Source organism: Triturus cristatus, chromosome 6 (genome assembly GCF_964204655.1).
Source record: "Triturus cristatus chromosome 6, aTriCri1.1, whole genome shotgun sequence".
Taxonomy (NCBI): Eukaryota; Metazoa; Chordata; class Amphibia; order Caudata; family Salamandridae; genus Triturus; species Triturus cristatus.
In genome coordinates, this window is record NC_140589.1 from 1791241864 (window position 1) to 1791259984 (window position 18121).

Consider the following 18121-nt stretch of genomic DNA (forward strand, 5'->3'; position numbering starts at 1 on the left):
AGTTGACTCTTAAGAGCTTGGCTGTAGATCGATGGACTCTCACAGTAGCCCTGAGGTGCGCGTTTGAACCTGAAGCTGCGACCACCTAATGAGAAACCGAATAGATCTCTGCTTTCCTCAGCAATCGGAATGCTAAAGAAAGCATTCTTCAGATCAATTACCGAGAACCATGATGCAGAAGCTGGAATCAGAGTCAGCAAAGCCGTAATGTCAGGCACCACGGGAAACTGTGGAATAACAATTTTATTTACCTCCCTTAAATCAATAACGAAACGATACACAGGAGGCTTGGATGGATCAGTTTGTTTCAAAATAGGTAACACAGGACTATTACACACGTTACCCCGAGTTTCTTCAATAACATCCTTATCGATCAAATCGTAAATGATCGCTAATAATGCTCGTTCTCCATCAAGAGAGATACGATACTGGGGAATGCGTGGCAGTCGCACGTTGGATTTCAATTGAACAACATAAGGTGGTATATCCAGCAGGCCCACATCATTGGGACCTGTTGCCCACAAAGACTCAGGAAGAGAGCTCAATTCCGGTGGGAGCTTATCAGTTGACAAATACATAGGAGAGATCACTCTCTGACCCAACGTAAGCTCCACTCCCGCAGGAGAACAGTACAAAGTCGCATATAACCGCTTCGACAAATCCAGGCCCAAAAGATTCTCACCACAACCAGTAGTCAAAATCAAAGGAGCATCTAACTCACGAGACCCAATTGTAAGGGGCAAAGGGCTAGAAACTGGATTGCTAACGGGGGCGCCAGAGAATCCAACGGAAACATTCGTTAAGCCAGACAAAGGCGCGCCAGGGAGTTTCGAATGCATGATGGAACTTTTAGCTGCACCAGTGTCCAACAGAAAAGGCTCAATTACGCCCGATGTGGCAACTGCGACATAAGGCCCTCTCTGATCTACCGGAACTGATACTACTCCCTTTCTTTGTCTACGGCTGTCCTAGTAATTACCACCCGCATCAACATCATGCTCGACATAACAGTCGTCCACATGATACTGTGCAGATCTACCAGACGAGGGATCGCGCCGATCAAAGCAATTTTGCAAGTCTGATGAAGTGGCAAAACGCTCAGTCTGATTCTGAGTAACACCACGACCTCTACCACGTGACGCATATTGAGGACCACTCCGACCTCCTCGAGCCGAAACACCATTGTTTCAGTCACGCAAAACTGGACAATTAAACTTCAGATGGCCCTCGCCCCTACAATATGCGCATTGATTATACCCCAACACAGAGCGAGGTGTAGAGGAGTCAGTACGCAACTGTGATCTAGAAAACTGCGATTGTAATCGATTTGGCTGTTGCAAGTCATTTTGATTCGAGCGCGGAGGATACGCTTGTTGCAATAAGACCTTAGTTTTAAGATCCTTAGTTTTCTTATCTGCGCGCTCACTTTCTTCTTTCTCTCTATTTTCGTAATACTGGGCCGTGGCTAATATCTGAGCAGTGGTAGAAACGGCCCACGAACTTTCAGAATTCTTCAACTTGTTGCTTAGTTCAGGCAACAAATTCGACACAAACTTATCAACGAACAATCGCTGACCTCCCTCAGAGCTCATATCCTGACCACTATGATCGATAAATGCCTCCTCAAACCTCGTAAAGAAATCGGAGACACTCTCATCCTTCTTTTGTTTGCACGCAGACAATTTGTCCCAGTTAACTCTCATTGCTGGCATAAGTGTCTTCATAAGGGTAATTATCCTCTGGGGCAGATTCTCAATGATTTGTTCAGGTTTAGCCCCACCAACTTGCCGTCCGTCAGCCGCCGCAAGAGCAGCCCAATCACCGCCTAATTCAGCTGCGTGATTCTCTTGACGGATTTTCGCCCAAATCGGTTGAGGGACTACATTACCAAACAACATGTCAATATCGGCAAGGTTCATAATAGTAGCATCCACTAATTGGGACAACTCCTTGTAATAACCCGCAGGATTCTTGCGGGGATCAGGCAAAGTTTGCTTTACCTGCAAAACTTCTGATCGCTTCCACGGGAGGTGTATCCAGACTCTCTGGAAGTGCGGTGGAACAATAGGATTAGCAGCAGCATCACCTGGCATCCATACTGGGGGAACTTCCCGCATAGGATACTGACCAGGTTGAGCCAACCGCTCCTCAGTGTCGTCCTTAAACAATGTGCAAGGTTGCACTGTAGATCGAAAAGATAGCAGGCGCTCTAAAGCACGTCGGACATTTCCACCCACAATCATACCAGTCGAAAACTGATTCTGAAGCTCAGTCATCTCGGGCGGTACAGTGTCAACCTCCTCATTATCACACTCTTCTCTCAAGAATTTACCCATTTCCTCAAACACAAACCTTTGTGTGGGCTCATTGAACTGGGAAAATGTCTCAAAAACTATACGCGAAGTGTACTTCGCAGGATGCCTAATCCATTTACGCGCCATTTTCACTAACGACTCACGTTCCCTACCATCAGGAATTTGACTGCGCCTCTGAGCGACATCCGAAAGATCAGACCCGAGTATTGGTCCGAAAAGTGGAGAATAGAGATTAGCGACAGCATTAAATATACGACTACGAACAGAAGGAGAAGAGGAAGGAAGCACAGGAGCAACGACATTAGGAGTAAACGTAGAAGCAGTAACGGTAGTCGGGATAACAGGAGTAGTAGCAAGATGGGGCTGATGAGATACTGACAAAGGAGCAGTAGGGAAAAGAGCGGGCAAAGGAGTATGAACAATTTGTGGCACAAGGGGATTCGGAAGAACAGGAGGAACGACAGGCTGACCAGCAGCCGCCAGAACAACAGGTTGAGGAACAGGAGGAATCACAGGACCCACAGTATCTGGTGCATAAGGAGGTGGTGATTTCAATAGATAAGACAATATGGGATCTTCTATCGCCTCTTCTCCCGTCTTATCAGAACTAGACGGTAAAACCGGATAACATTTATCCACCGCCATATGATGCAATCTAGCAGAAACTTCCTGCTCCTTCTCTTCTTTGTCTCGCTGATACTGTTCTGCATTTTGCATCACCGTTATAACACCTTCTCTCTTATTTTTCTTAATCTGTTTGATTTCTTTCTGCTTTGCCTCTTTACGCCATAACCGAAAGGAATCAAACATGGCCGGCCTAATCTTCTTTTTGAACAATTTAGCTTCAAGATTATCTAATATTGCAGTTTCGAAACTACCATGTGATGGCCAACTAAGAACACCATCCTTTTTAGTATAGCGAATCCAATAGTCATTGTATACAATAGGACCTACTCCATGGCGACTATAGAGCTCATAAATTGGAGTTCCAACTGGAGGTATCGGACATGAATCCTCCAATCGGGAATCCGTGCTGCAACATTTAAGGAAACCAAACAAAGTACTACGGCCAGGCATCGTGCACACTAACCGAGTTTACAAACTTCAAGGGCTATCGAATTACGATGTCCTCGCAAAAAATGCAAGACCCTCGGTTTTTGGCAATTGCAATCGTCAAATAAAACCCAACAACTAAGAACCAACAACTAAGAACCACAAATGCAATGGAACCATGCAAACAACCAGATTTAACCAAGAACTCTGGGAGCTACCCACAAATACTTAACTGAAAGAGCAATGGCGTCACCAGGAAGGCCCGTCTATCGTCTCGCCGTACAAAGGACTACGCCAGGCGCCAAAACAGGTCGACAGTCAGGGCATCAGTCCGTTGCAACCGTCAGGAGGCGGGAATCTTCGCGGGAAAAGTCTTCGGGCCACTTATGTCGACAACTGGATCGATGAAGCGGGGTGCACCTTCCCTCGGAGATTTCACACGAAGTTCCTCACGATCGTCGGGTTTTGGACCGGTACCGCTGATGTCGCCCCACGTTGGGCGCCAACTGAAGGACTGGGCTATTCTAAGGCCCAGCGGTGCCAGGGGACAACACCTGAAACCTTCGTGGGTTACCTGTTCCGGCGTACAAAACACAGAGACACGGGACACTTCCTGCGGCGTCAAAGATCGGCGTTTATTTACTGCAGGGATAAAGAAGTCGCAAGAAGTACACAACGTGTAGGTTCTGGGAGACTGCTTCAAATTGCACAAGTGGATCGCTCCTTTTATACACATTTTCGCCATTGTACAACATGACGAACAAAGGTTACAACTCAGTTCCCACAGTAAACTTCAAGAGGGTCGTATTCATGTTTCAGAAGCCCGGAACATAATTACAGCAGTATTGCCGGTTCCCAACTGTAAAAGCACACTATCCCCACATTAAGCACATTCCATTCTGGCTGTAAACGAAGTAGGAGAAAGGACAGGAACAGATGCAAAGGAAAAAACAAGGATGCACACAGATTGGAAAAAGAGTGTAAAGAGCAATAATGGAAACTCGATTGCAGGATCAAAGGACTCGTGCCTAATGCATGCATGACTGAAACAATACAGTGGCACGGCAAGTTGACCATCGAGTGGAGCCATCTGCCTTTGCCGTGTCATCCCCCTCATCGTAAAGACACCTTCAAAGGAACACGTGTCCTCCACGGAAGCTTGGGAATCCCAGGGTCATGAAGCGGACAGTGTCCGTTCGCTGGCTACTTGAGGGCAAGAAACAAAATGGATGCCGTATCTAAGATGGAACCCGAGGGTTCAGATGGACATACCCAGAAATGAGACGAACCATACATAGTAGCGTAGCGAAAACGCGTACACCCACTAAACTCGTCATTTGCGGTTCGTTGATACCAAACTTGTCCATATTCGAACACACCCAGAAAGTGCCATTACGATTCTCACGGAACCTCACCACGTTCCAACACTCCCAAAGTAAGCGGAAGATGCTTTAAATATTTTGTTAGACTAGTTAATAGTTTTGTTTTTTTCCAAATGCATTTTACACCAATGCAAGTTATCAGGAAATTACGGTTGTCCTGTCTATTAAACACACTAAGTATTATTAAGTATTGACAGTTGTACTTGAATCATAGGCACTTCCAGTACACATTTCTTTCAGTAAATACACAATTGAGAGGCCCGCTCTCTCTTTGATCACAAAGAAGTAAAACACCATATACGGCATATTGGCAACATTTTCAGAGGAATTTATTTTACTTGTATTGATTTGGAGGCAATTTTAGGGAGGAGACAGCAAAAATAGAGCTGCATGTGGTTTTAAAAATTGTGAGTCATCCTGCTGAGACAGGTGTGTTGGCACATATGACATGGGTAGAAATGGAAGTGCATGCAAATATTCTTCAAGCGCAGAAACACTTTGGCAATGGGGCCTACATGCATAGGGGTGTTATCTAGCACTGTAAGTCAGATAAAAGAGTTTGAGAGGGTACTCTGAAAAAGGCATGGGCAAAGAAGTGTAACTAGGAATATTTTATTAGCGGCGCCGCCTTAATAATATGAAACACCCTGCGTATATGATTATAATACCTTCATCAGCTTCATCCCAATTATTTTTAGGGAGAAAAATGCAAGTACTCAGGAGGCCAAGCTTATATCCACCCCACCCTCCAAAAAAGTAACAGTGGGGAGCCAATGGGTCAAGGGAGCCACGGGTCGAAAAAGTTTGGGAACCACTGACCTACCATCTCACCAGAAGAAGCCTCTTCTTCTGATGCCAGAGCTGTAGCAGACGTCATACTGGATAAAATGGTATTTACTTTAGGAACAGGTGGTTACTTCATGCGCCTCCAGAGGATAGCGTTTGAAAAGAAAACATGGAAAGTTTAACCCGCCTATCTATCGGGCCGGGTCCATCATGCAACTCAAGTTGCGCTAAAGGCAACGACCAGTGTTTAAATAGGTGGCCCAGCAACTAATTACCATCTCTTGAGAAGGTAAACATTGTGCATGCACGCCTTCCTGACACACATGCTCATGCTACCGTGATCGCCAACAAGCCAGCGAGCTGAAAGAAATAGTACGGTTTACGACACAAACCGGAATGAGGAAGTAGCTTCCACCTCAGCTGCAGGACCTGAACAGGAAGCGCTCTGAATTGTTGGCACTAAAACGGGACAGCTACAGCTGGTCCCTTTTCCCTCTTGTGAGTATCTTTACTTTCGTTCCAGCGATGAAGCAAAGAGTCTTTACTTGCGGCAGACACAGGAACAGGAAGTCAGAGTTGAGGGGATCGATTATGTATAAAAAATAAAAAGAAACTGGCGGGGCGATTCTGGGACGGCCTCACACGTTAGTACTGCGACGAGGAGGTCTTCTGTGGAGGTAATGTAATTTATCAGATGCGACAAATTAGTGACCCTATTCCATACAACTTTCAATGAGGGCCTTAGAAACAAATTAGTCATACATTTCCAAGAAAACAACTGTTTACTCAAGAGCTCTGTGAGAAATGTGGTCTTACTCCTGGAATCTACTCATTGGAAAAGCTTGTCTCTAAAATCCCCGACAGATATTGGCTAGTTTGGGGACAATGAAAATGTCTGGTTTAGAGAATGAGAGTCATTGGTCTCCTATTTCAAGCAAAAAAAGACTTCAGGCTCACAAAGTAATCTGTAAAATAACGTTTGCAAGAATTTACGAAGCACAAAATACCAGTCTAGACCCAGGCTGTCTGAGTACCGTCCACATTGAGTCACTAAATAAGAAACAGCGCCTGCGAAGGAAATATCTCTACAATCAAGGCCTGGCCCTTGAGAATAGACCCCTTCTAGCCTAGGAAACCTACTGTGCTGGTCGACTTTAGGAAAAACATGTTTAGCAATATGTTTTCCTTCTTTTCCACTTCTCTGAAGCCCAGCTCTAAAACATTATATGGCAGTAATTTCGCAAAGCACAAATGTGTCCCTCTGTAATGAAACTGGTGCTCATGTAAATCGCTCTGATACCCAATACCTTCGGGTCAAGTTCGCGCTTTATAAAACTCCGGGGAAAAAGGCACTTAGACACAGCTACTCTGGCATGCCGAGGTCTGTTAAAATGTTAAATGCACTAAAATAGGAATATACTGTATGATGTCATCATTTTGGACGTACTGCTAATTGTCCTTTCTTCTGCAGAACTGTGATCGTAAATGCATTTCGCAGCAACCTTTTTTGCAGTCGCTGTGGCTTCTTTGCTCCACATCTGCAGTAAAAGATAGAACAATTTCTTGTAATTCTTCTGTAAAAGTAAGTAGGATATTTTTATAAAATACACAGGATAAAAAGTGGATATTTCCTTCCACATCACATTGTGTGCAGCCTTGAGTATTGAAACTAAATGCCACATATTTTAGAAACGATTAGTCAATAAAGGATTATTTGGAAATCTCAAATCCAGATCTCAGTGGTACTGATGGATTTTGAAAGTTGATTCTATGTAACCAAAGCAGAAATCTGAAGAAAGAACCTGCGAGTATAGATATGGCGCAAAGATTTTTATTTTGGTACAATTTTATTTAATAGCAGTGTAAATGTTTACGTCTGACTACTGGCAGACCTCATGTCTACCATCATATAACACACCGCACAACTAAAGTGACGAGATTCCCAAAGCCGGGATCTGGGACAGATCAGAGACTCAGAAAACGACTTCAATTTGACTGTCAAAATAAAATCTTCATGAAAGAAGAAATTCAATTTTGGATTATGTTATACCAATGCAGAGTAAGTACTGGCATTGCATACATGTATTTCAAAAACGTTTACTTCAATGTTAAATGATGAACTATTCAAAAATCAGTCACCATTACATTTTGTAAACAGCATATCTGGTGCAAATGTGTGCACTTCCTCAGAGATCAGAGAATATTGACTAATAGAGTAAAAAGTCCCAGTCAATCTTGACATCACTAATGTACATCTTAAACTTAAAATAATCTTCATAACTTCAATTTGGAACCTACTTTTAGTCACTCACAAAATAGCATGTTTGTTTCTGTGACCATCTAAACTATTGTGCAGCACACATAGGAGTAGATGTTGTTTGTTTTGATTGGTGACTGACATAGGAGTAGATATTGATTTGAGAAACAATGCTATTGAAAGTAGAAACTAGTATGTTTCGGCTAAAATCAGAACCCTGGCTCCAAACTGACATAAGCAAGCATGCAAACTAGAGCAAGAAGCATAGCATAGCATTAAGCTGCATTTCCTATATGCAAATGCCATTCAATCAATCAATACCCCTTTAATCGGCCATTGGAGGCCATAAAAGTACATTAAACAAAACATGTGTACCTAAAATTAAGTTCAATACATGAATATTTAAAAACAAACCAATAATACATGTACATTTCCAATTTGATACGATAGAGACCAGCTAAAGCCTTTAACAAGATGGGAAAGTTAACACATAACATTAGGACTAAAACATGAAGATACAAAATCAAAAAAATAGAGCATGTAAAGTGCAAATGTGACAGTGCAGGCAAAGGAACGATGAGGGTGAAAACTGTCTGTAAGACACACCACAACAGAGTCGAATAGGAGAGCTCTAACCCTTAGAAAGCTTCTTCCTGCGTCTTAGGGCTCCTGAAAAAGAAGCTTGCAGCTCCGAAGCAAACTATGGGGGAAGACGGCCTTTGTAAATAGATCAAGAGAGGCCTCACTAATTCAAAATTACAAATCCTTACCAACAGAAGAATTAAGGGGCATATCATCAAGGGCTTTATCTCTGCATTTATGGCTTTAAAAGTCAGAAAAGCGGAGATAAAACCAACGCCCTATCAGCAAGAGGGTGCTAACATGCGTATTCGCATGTTAGCACCCTTTTACACTATGCCTACCTTTGTATCTCTAATGAGATGCAAAGTGGGCGTTTCTGACATACACTACATGTCAGGAGAGCAATAACGCGTCTTTGCGCTATCAGCAAGGATGCCCGTGCATTTTAGCAGATGTTAGTTTTTGGAGAAAACTGCTGTTTTCTCCAAAAACTAACGTCTGCTAAAATCCTGACTAAGCCACCCCTAACACTGGGGGTGGATTATGCTGATACGACCACAGGGTCGTATCAGCAAGGTTATCGCCCTTTTGCAGGGAACATCGCTGGGAACGGCGATAACATCGCTATCTCTGGAATTTTTATCGCCCTGGAGCAGCACGTTGATGATAACACGCTACCAGGGCAATAAAAAGCAGAGATAGCCAGCGATAAGAAAATTATCGCTAAGCACGGCCAGCGATAATTATCGCTGGCCGTTGCTGATATGGCCCTAATTGTTTCCGTAAGATACTATAAAAGTCACAGAAAAGGTCAAATGTAAGGTGTCTTGCTCTAAAGAATTATCGCAAGGCCAGGGCTTTAAAACATCTGACTTTGAAAATCATCTGGCAACAGCTAAAAAACAGTGAATAAAATTAAATTCGAATCTGGTCAGCAGAAAATGGTGGTGAGCATTATTAATAAACAACTAATAAGGCTGCCCTAATGGACTTTTACTCAATATTATATATTGTCTCACAGTGGGATTGATGAATTCTGTCCCTTCCTTTCCCCCCATGTGCCTGGCTAGGAACATATTTTTGATGTCCTTCAAGTCACTGAGGCGAAATACCATTCATTTCTATACAAAACGACAAATTAAGGTATTATTCTGGCGACCTCCCAATTACAGTAAAGGAAGATTATGTGCCTGTTATGAAAATACCAAAAACAGATGCTCTAGATATTTAGTAATCTAGAGAGCAACGCCATATCTACCCACAAGTAGATAATAACACTAGGGATGCTAATTTAATAATGTCTGTATTCTAGGGTATGAGTCCGATATTTAAATTTATGCTGTAAATGTAAGCAGTGTACAAAGAACAAATGCATTTTGCAATGGTGTATACTACTTACAGTGCTTAATTTGTAAAAGAATAAGTGCTGGGGTCTAAAGTTTTGCTGAGAAGCCCACCCGCGGCACTATTGAATGTCGACGTACCAGATATCAAGGCTATGTAGTCTTGATTCCACTTCATGCCGCTTTAGTCCACCACGAAAGACTCTGCAGCTCTTTATCTAATATTCGAAGGTTCCTGCTTTTACTGTTTGTCACATTTGTTGCTATCTTTTTATTCCTTTATCTTTCCCCCAGGTTGTTTTTCTCTCTTCTTGGTCAAAGTATGATGAAGGAAAATAAGTGCTGGTCCCCACAAATGAGTGCTGGTAGGTGCCACCTGCAACCAGCAGCTCAAACTCAGAACTGACTACTGGTCTATCTGTTTCAATACATATTGGGGCATATTCACAAGGAACTATCGCCGAGTTACAGGCACTTTAGCGCAGCCAAAGTTGCGACAAACCTATCACCCCATTCACAAGCTGGTGTAAACAGCCCACAGCACCAGTTTACCCGTGATAGCAGCTGCAAAAAACATCGCCACAGATGACCCCACAACTACCGCTAATGAGATGCAGAGTAGGCGTTCCCGTGCCAAAAGCCACGACAACACCACTCCTCAAGATTCACAATGATCAGCCGATGAGAACACAAAACAGGCGATAAGGAGCGTTAGCAGCAGGGATTTAACACCTGCTCAGACTTGGTGTAAAGTCGGACCACAGCCTGCACCACAAAAGGGAGCCCAGCCCAGAGCCACACCTGAAGGGCAACAGATGCCATGGTGTTCGTGTTTCGCATTTTTGCGGCGTGGCGTTGATTCTATTGTGGCAATTTGATGCGTTATCTGGTGACTATTGCATGGTACCCTCTTGTTGTGAATTCCAGGAAGACACAGGGTTATTTTCCCACGATAGGCTGTGATGTGTAAAGTTGCGTTAGCGTTTTTTAGTGTTGTTTAGCACACGTTCTTGTGAGTATACCCCATTGTGTTTATAATACACCTGTGAAGGCATTTAATCCTGGATTGGCATACTTTAAAGAAAAGAAGCAGGAAGTGTTCACTGGTAATTAGCAGTTCTCAGCATGAATTAGGTCTGTCCCATAAGGAGAAGGTGATTAGGGTTAGAAGAAATTGCAGCCTGGACATAGATTTCCATGATTTTCTGCTGGTTTAGGTAGTAGGTTTCTTACCAGCAAGCACAATTAAAATTCAAACTAAGAAGCAACCCGCAAGACATGATAGGAGAACTACTTTAATACACAGATTAAAATATGTGTAACAAGATGAAAAAATTATCAACTTGTCAATTCTTACAACAGAGACATATGTGAGGTGAACAAAGCAGTGTGTGACTGTCCCGGCGGACTGAGATGTGTGCAAGTTAGTCTGGCGCAGTGTTCCTGATAGATAGGAACCGTCCTGGAAAGTTGCTGCTTTTTAGCACCATGGGATATTTTACCCTGGGATGCCTCCAATTATGGAGTAAACCTAGTATGACACAAGGTCAATCATGAGATGCCACAAAATGGCCATATGGAGTGATCCTATCTACAGATGTTCTGATGGCATAGACACACCTAGATCCGAAGCTAGAATGGAAAAGTAAGATGGCAACACAAATGGGTTACCTTTACAACCACCAATGCTGTGAGGGTGCGCAGACCCATAATCAGTCTCCTACCTTTGCCTGCATTTGGTGATGTAATATATGACCCCTTTTACAGGTAGGGCCAGAGTGGTAATGGTTTGAGAGAGGGAGTCATGGCAGCCCATTAATTGTGTCTTACCTTAATAAGTTATAATGGTGGACAGGGCATTCGCACAATGATCGATTAACCTGGTAGTGTTCTACACAATACCAATATTTATGCTTCTACAGCCAGGGGAATACTGTTGTGATATCACAGTTACAAGGAGACGACTCTCCTCGGGGACTTGTGTGATCAAAAGAAGGACATGGAAGCATAGCCTGGGTTTCACCTTTGTAGATGCACTCATGGAAGGCTGCTAAAGACCAGTATGGTTGCTTACCTCTGAGAGTGCATTTATGTATTGGACAATATGCACTATTCTGAAATGTCTTAAGGGGTCTACTGTCTTTGATAGGAATGGATCCCAAATTGTTTTCTCCTTGTGGGAGTTTAACACACACCCATATGAGCACCCCATCAAATGATCTTGCAAACCAGTAAACTGTAGTCTCTTCTTGTTTGGGTGGAAAGATAGAGGTCCCGCACTGTAGATTTCAAAGGTAAGGAATATTAATGATCTGTTTAGGTTCTTTGTGCACAGGGACACCAGGGAACACTTCATAAGGGCAAACAGCACACCACTTTCTTGCTACTGAGGTGTTAGAGCCATCTAGTGTTGTTCTCTGCATTCACACTTTGGTGAAGTCTGAGTTGTAATGACGGAATAGTTGTGGCTCCTGAGGTACACCATAGAACTGTGACATAAGCATTAGAGCATAGTGAATTCAATACAGGTTTAGAATGTTGAGTTTGCGGTTACACGCAAAAGAATAAAGAGGTGTTATGCTAAGTTCCATGTGTGGCATGGTAATTGGCGAACACCAGGGAAGGGGAGCACACTACAACTGGTGACACGAGAAGGGATAAGTAACTCAAAGATTGACAGTGCTCTCCCTGAAAGTTTGCCGAGGTCCAGCACACTGCTTGTGTGTGCCACGTGTTCCTCCACTGAAGTGCAGAATCGACGTTTGACACATGTGAAGTCGAAGCGCAGCCCCAGTTCCATGTAAAGCATTTGAAGGTAATTAAAGCTTCACAGGGAACTCTACACATTGGTGGCCAAGAACTTGCTGGCAATGCCATGAAGAAAGGTACTGTGCTACTGTACAGTTTAAAGCCATACATCTTACGGGGTGATAACACTGCCAACTGCAGAGCTGCAAGGCAGGGATCAACCAGGTGTCAGATGGCACAAAGAGATGCTTATAAGCAACAAAATTCAAGTACTAAGAAAAGTAATCTGTTTACCAGAGCTGAGCAGAGACATCCATTGTAACCCCCGAGGAAGCAGCCAGAGTTGTGATTGGGGAGCTGTTCAGAACCGAAGCGGCCCAGCGCCAAAACTGCCAGGGTGTGTTCAGCACAACTCCCAAGATCCCCTGAAAACAAAGGGCTCCCATGGAGACCAAGACGGAGGTCAAGGTTCCATGGGCTGTCCAGAGAAAACTCGACCCTCAGTGTCACTCAATCTCGTAAATGGTTTCAATGCTGCAGCCTTTTTGAAACAGCACCACCTTTAGATACCACCACAAAGTTGAATATTGGCAACAGATGGACTGCCTGGATAGAGACGTTTGATGATTTCATTGATGCGATTGAAGAAGCAGACAACAAAAAGATCATCAAGTACCTTAAGAATCTTGCTGATGAAGGTGTAACAGACACCATAAAGAAAAGGCAGTGAGGTGACGAAATTACATACAGTCTAATCAAAGCAGCCTTGAATCTCAAGATCAATCCCAAGGTACATCTCCAGTCAAGAATGTCCAAATGCCGGTGAGACTATCGACAAATTTGTTGAGAGATTGGATACGCTCATCAAACACTGTAGTTGCAATTAATTTATTGATGAGAAAGCAATACACCTCAAAGTGATTGATGGATGCTTGTCAGATTCGTTCAGATGATGGATGCTGAGAGAAACTCTTAATCTGAAGTGAGTGCTCATGGCTGCCAGAGCTGAAGAGCATGCAGATCGAAAAGCTGCTGACACGGAGGTCATAGGTGCCCAGAGTGAGTCAGTCATGAATATGAAAAAAGAGCCAACGCACAAGGCTGAGATACAGAATGAATTTGCCATAGATAAAGAAGTTGTGTTTCAGGTGTGGATTTTTGCTTTCACATAAGGGTAAACGTCCTGCCATTAGGCAAATCTGCAAAGGCTGTGCAAAGGACAATTTTGTGACGGTTTGCAAGGTGAAGAGAAAAGTAAAGACATTACAGCATGAAGACAAAATGGCCAACCGAACGTTCCAGAGGCGATGTGCGACACAAGCCCATGAGGCCAAGCAACCACATCAGTTGAGGCAAGTCGACACCAAACAAAGTCGATCGACATCTAAATCTTGGTCAAAATGTTCTTCCTTATCAATATCAAGTGAAAGTAAAGAAGATGGTTATGCCATGTTGATGTTTACCTCGGAGAAGCATGCGCATGTTGGACTGGCCACTTTTTGAGGAAAAATACAGTTCCAAGAGAATTCGACAAGACAAAGCACCTAAGGCATTCAAACATTGTCTGAAGATTACACTAAAAGTCAATGGTTGTTTAATACCTTTCATTAACAATAGTGTTGAGTCAATAAATATTATTCCAGAGGAGAAATATAATTAACTGTCTCTACTGCACCAACTTACGCCATTGAAAACTAAAGTGTTTATGTTTGCTGCATCGACACCACTAAAAGGTCAAGATTTATTTGTAGCAATGATGAACCATATGAAAACACTGGTACAAGCACTCATTCATGTCCTTCAAGGTAATGCATCACGCACCTGTTTACTCAGCTTCAGCACAGCTGCTGATATGGAACTGATTTCTTTGAACAATAACATGAATGCTCATCATGAAATAGTAGGTCAATTCCCTTCGTTGTTACATGGTTTGGCAAAACTCAAGACTATGAAACTCCAGTTACACATTAATGAAGACATCGGTCCTAATTCTCAAAGACACAGTTACATTGCCTTTCACTTACAGGAAGTTGTTGAAAAAGAACTTGAATCCTTACTCAAACATGATATTATTGAGCGTTCAAATGGTTTTCTCCCATAGTGATTATACCCAAAAAGGACAGTGAAGGAGCTGTACACATCTGCGTGGATATGCATCAAATGAACAAGGTAATTGAAAGAGAAAGACATTCACGTCCACACATCACCAACATGATGGTGCAATTGAATGGTGCAAAGGTATTCCCTCGCTTGGATCTGAAAAAAGGATATCATCAGTTGGAACTCAGGGAGTTGCTTAAGATAGGCTCAAGAGTATTCTCTCATGTCTCCCGGGGCCGCCATACTGGAACAAGTATGAAAGAATGTGGTGGAGAAATAATGAAATGAAATGAAAAGAGCCTTTATATAGCGCATGGCTACCCGAGGGCATCCCAGCGCTGATAGTGGCAGACAGCAGAGCCATCAACTAGGGGAAGAGACATGTTTTTAACGACTTTCGAAAGGCAAGCTAGTTGTATGAGAACCGTCGTCCCCCACTTCTGGCTTTCTGAATCCTAGGGATTCGGAAATGCTGTGGTATTTTTATTGAAGATACAGGAAGATTGATATGGAGTAATCATTAATAGTTTAGTAAATGGTGTACTTGTTAACTAAAAATTAGCTATTGTGGCTGTAGATAGAATGTGCAACATAAACTTATCTGCCTGTTCCAATATGGCGGCTCCGGATGACGAGAGAATATGATAGGAACAGGATTGCATATATTGGTGAATGAATGGATTACAATTCGCAAGATCACTTTGTCTTGGTTCTTATGGTGATATGGTATAATGGGAGAGGTTGTAAAGGATTGTTACATGAAAAGCATGGTGTTTCCAATAAGCTTCTGAGCCAATAAAACTGAAAAGATATTGGGTGGTATATGAGACTATGTTTAAAGATGGCGGATTTCAAGTCGATGTTGAATGGGTCAGTTCGAGAAAAGGCTGGCAACTCCTATTGTGGAGAACAACTGTCTGTATATAGGGTGCGGAAGGAGGAAGAATGACCCTCCTTCCGGTTTAGTGATCCAGTATGTGAGATCGACAAGTATGGGTAAGTTGAGCAATATGAATGGTAATTGTAAGATCTTCAATGATAGCCGTAAAGAATGACATCGACACCGGCATGTATAACATGTTGTTTATTCATTCAGGGTAGTTCCTTGCCCTAGCTTGCACAAGTCTCTTTACTCCCCTTTCTCATATCCACTTCTCCCTGCACCTTACCAACCCCCTCCCACTTCCTGTCCTCTGCATTCTGTCCCTTCCTGGTGTGCTGACACCAGGGTCTTAACATCATGGTGTTAGGGCATCGTTACTCCAGTGCAGCTACGACATTACATTTCCTCCCACATAAAAATTTAAACCTCTGGTGAGTAGAAGTCTTTACATTTATTCAATGAGACGAGTTGGTCTGCGACATGCTCACTGGGGCCAGTGTAGAAGTCTTGATTCCATCAGTTTCGGGGAAGAAGGAGAGACACTGAGTCTTTGACTGCTGATTGACTCCTGATTGGTGTCACGAGCGTCATCATCTGAGATGTTCGCTATGTCTGCATTCTGGAAATCACACTTCTTTAAGTGAGAACTGTTCTGTGTCACTCTTTTGTAATCAGAGATAGCAGTAACCATGGTGCCCTTTAAACTCATGACTTGCAGCGGATGATTGTAGTATGGGCGGTCTGAGTTCTTTCTTTGTTCTTGTCTGACAAATATCCAGTCTCCTTCTTGGATGGTAGATGTTCTTGCTTTTCGTCGAGCGTCTGAGTATTCCTTCATTTTGGCTTTCTTATTTTGGTCCATCTCATTTAGTTCTTCGTGTCCTGAAGTTCGGCGTGCACAGTCAGATGAAGTTTCCCAGGTGGGGATTCTCGTGCACACCGTTTGACCCAACATTAGAGTAGTTGGGCATTTTCCAGTGGTGTTGTGAGATGTGGTCCGATAGGCCTGCAGCACCTCATTGAGAGCCACCTGGGCATCTCGCCTTGTTAGTTCTGCTTGTTGAATAGTCTTCTTTGAATCTCTCACCCATCCCATCTGCTTAAGGCCATCTAACAGTGATCTTTTGGTGTTTGAAGTTAAGATATTTGGCAAATTCAGCAAAACCAGGGCCATTAAATGGTAGACTATTGTCCATTTTGACTGTTTTAGGAATCCCCCATGCTGCAAAAGTTTCATCCAGTATTGGAATGACACTGGCTACTTTGGTGGATGACACTTGCTAAGCAATTGGGAATCTTGAATATTCATCCATTATGACAATGATGTATTTTCTGAACTGTAGAGTGCCAAATAAATTAACTGCTACATGGTGCCAAACCCCTCCCGGAAGTTCTGACATTTGCAGTGGGGAGGGTGGATCATCTCGACCAACCAGCTGACATTGAGGGCAGTCATGAAGCGTGGTTTTGACAATGAGACCAAGGGAAGGGAACCAGACCTGCTCCCGTAGCGTCCTTTTCATAGCCACTATGCCTCTGTGCCATTCGTGTGCCAGATTGACAATTCATTGATGTAGTTTCTGAGGTATGACAATTCTTTTATCTCTAAACAACAAACCATTGTTGACTATTGCCAGCTCATCTCTGAAATGTCGGAAGGAGATTAGTTCTCGAAGATTGATGCTGGGGACACCTTGATGGTCCTCTAGGAGTCTGCACAAATTGGTTCAAAGACGATGAGCTGCATCTTGGGGGGTGGCGTCCTCTGCAGTGGCGTCGATGATGGATTCCAGTGGAACAGCGGGTGGTCTTGCTTGAACAATGGCAAAGTTTATATATTCTTCAGCCAGTGAGTGTTTTGTTCTTCAGAGCATTCCGGAGTGTCTGGACATGTAGTCTGCTGGATTTGCTGTTTTCCCTGGCTTGTGTTTAAAGGTGTATGTGTATTCTTGAAGACGAATGCCCCATAGCTCAATTCTAGGTGCCTTTTTCGCTCAAGGGTTTCCAAACATGGTGATGAGAGCTTGATGGTCCGTAATAAGTGTAAAGTGCTTTCTGTAGATGAAATTGTGAAAATGCTCCCAGGCCCAGACAACTGCAAGACTCTACTTTTCGGGCTGCAAGTATGCTTTTTCGGTGTATGTTAGGCTGCGATTAGCGTATGCTACTACTTGTCGTTCCCCATCTGTGGATGGCTCTCAATCCAACCAGGACTGGCATCCACTGTGAGCTCGGTCTTTTTGCGAGGATTGAAATAGGCGAGATTGCTGGCAGATCCGATAGAGTCTTTGATTTGTTATGAATACTTGAGTGCACCTCTCGGACCACGGAAAGGTTGACCTTGCTTGGTAAGGACACACAAAGGATACCTTATTGTGCATAGTCCTTTATATACATGGCACACTAGCTGACCATTCCCAGGAATGAGAGGACATCACTGACATCACGTGGGCAAAGGATGTCATTCAGCGCTGAGACCTTATCAGGATCAGGCCTCATGCCTTCATTGGAAAAAATGTGTCCATAAAACTTTAGTGTGGATTTATGAAATTCACATTTGTCCCTGTGAAGTGTTAAGTTGGCTTCCAGAAGTGCGTGACACAATCAACACAGTGCTTTCTCATGATCCTTGATGGTGGCACAAAGGACAAGAACATCATCACTGTAGTTAA

At 43.3% G+C, this 18121-nt stretch overlaps 1 protein-coding gene across 1 annotated transcript in view; it reads right to left on the reverse strand.

Annotated features, from left to right (window-relative positions):
- Positions 1 to 18121, reverse strand: part of LOC146822010 (cysteine-rich venom protein-like) — a 280985-nt gene that overhangs the window by 134565 nt on the left and 128299 nt on the right. Inside the window, exon 4 of the mRNA XM_085609411.1 lies at positions 6984 to 7074. Within this exon, the coding sequence (XP_085465537.1) occupies positions 6984 to 7074 (91 nt within the window). The remainder of the gene's footprint in view (positions 1 to 6983; positions 7075 to 18121) is intronic.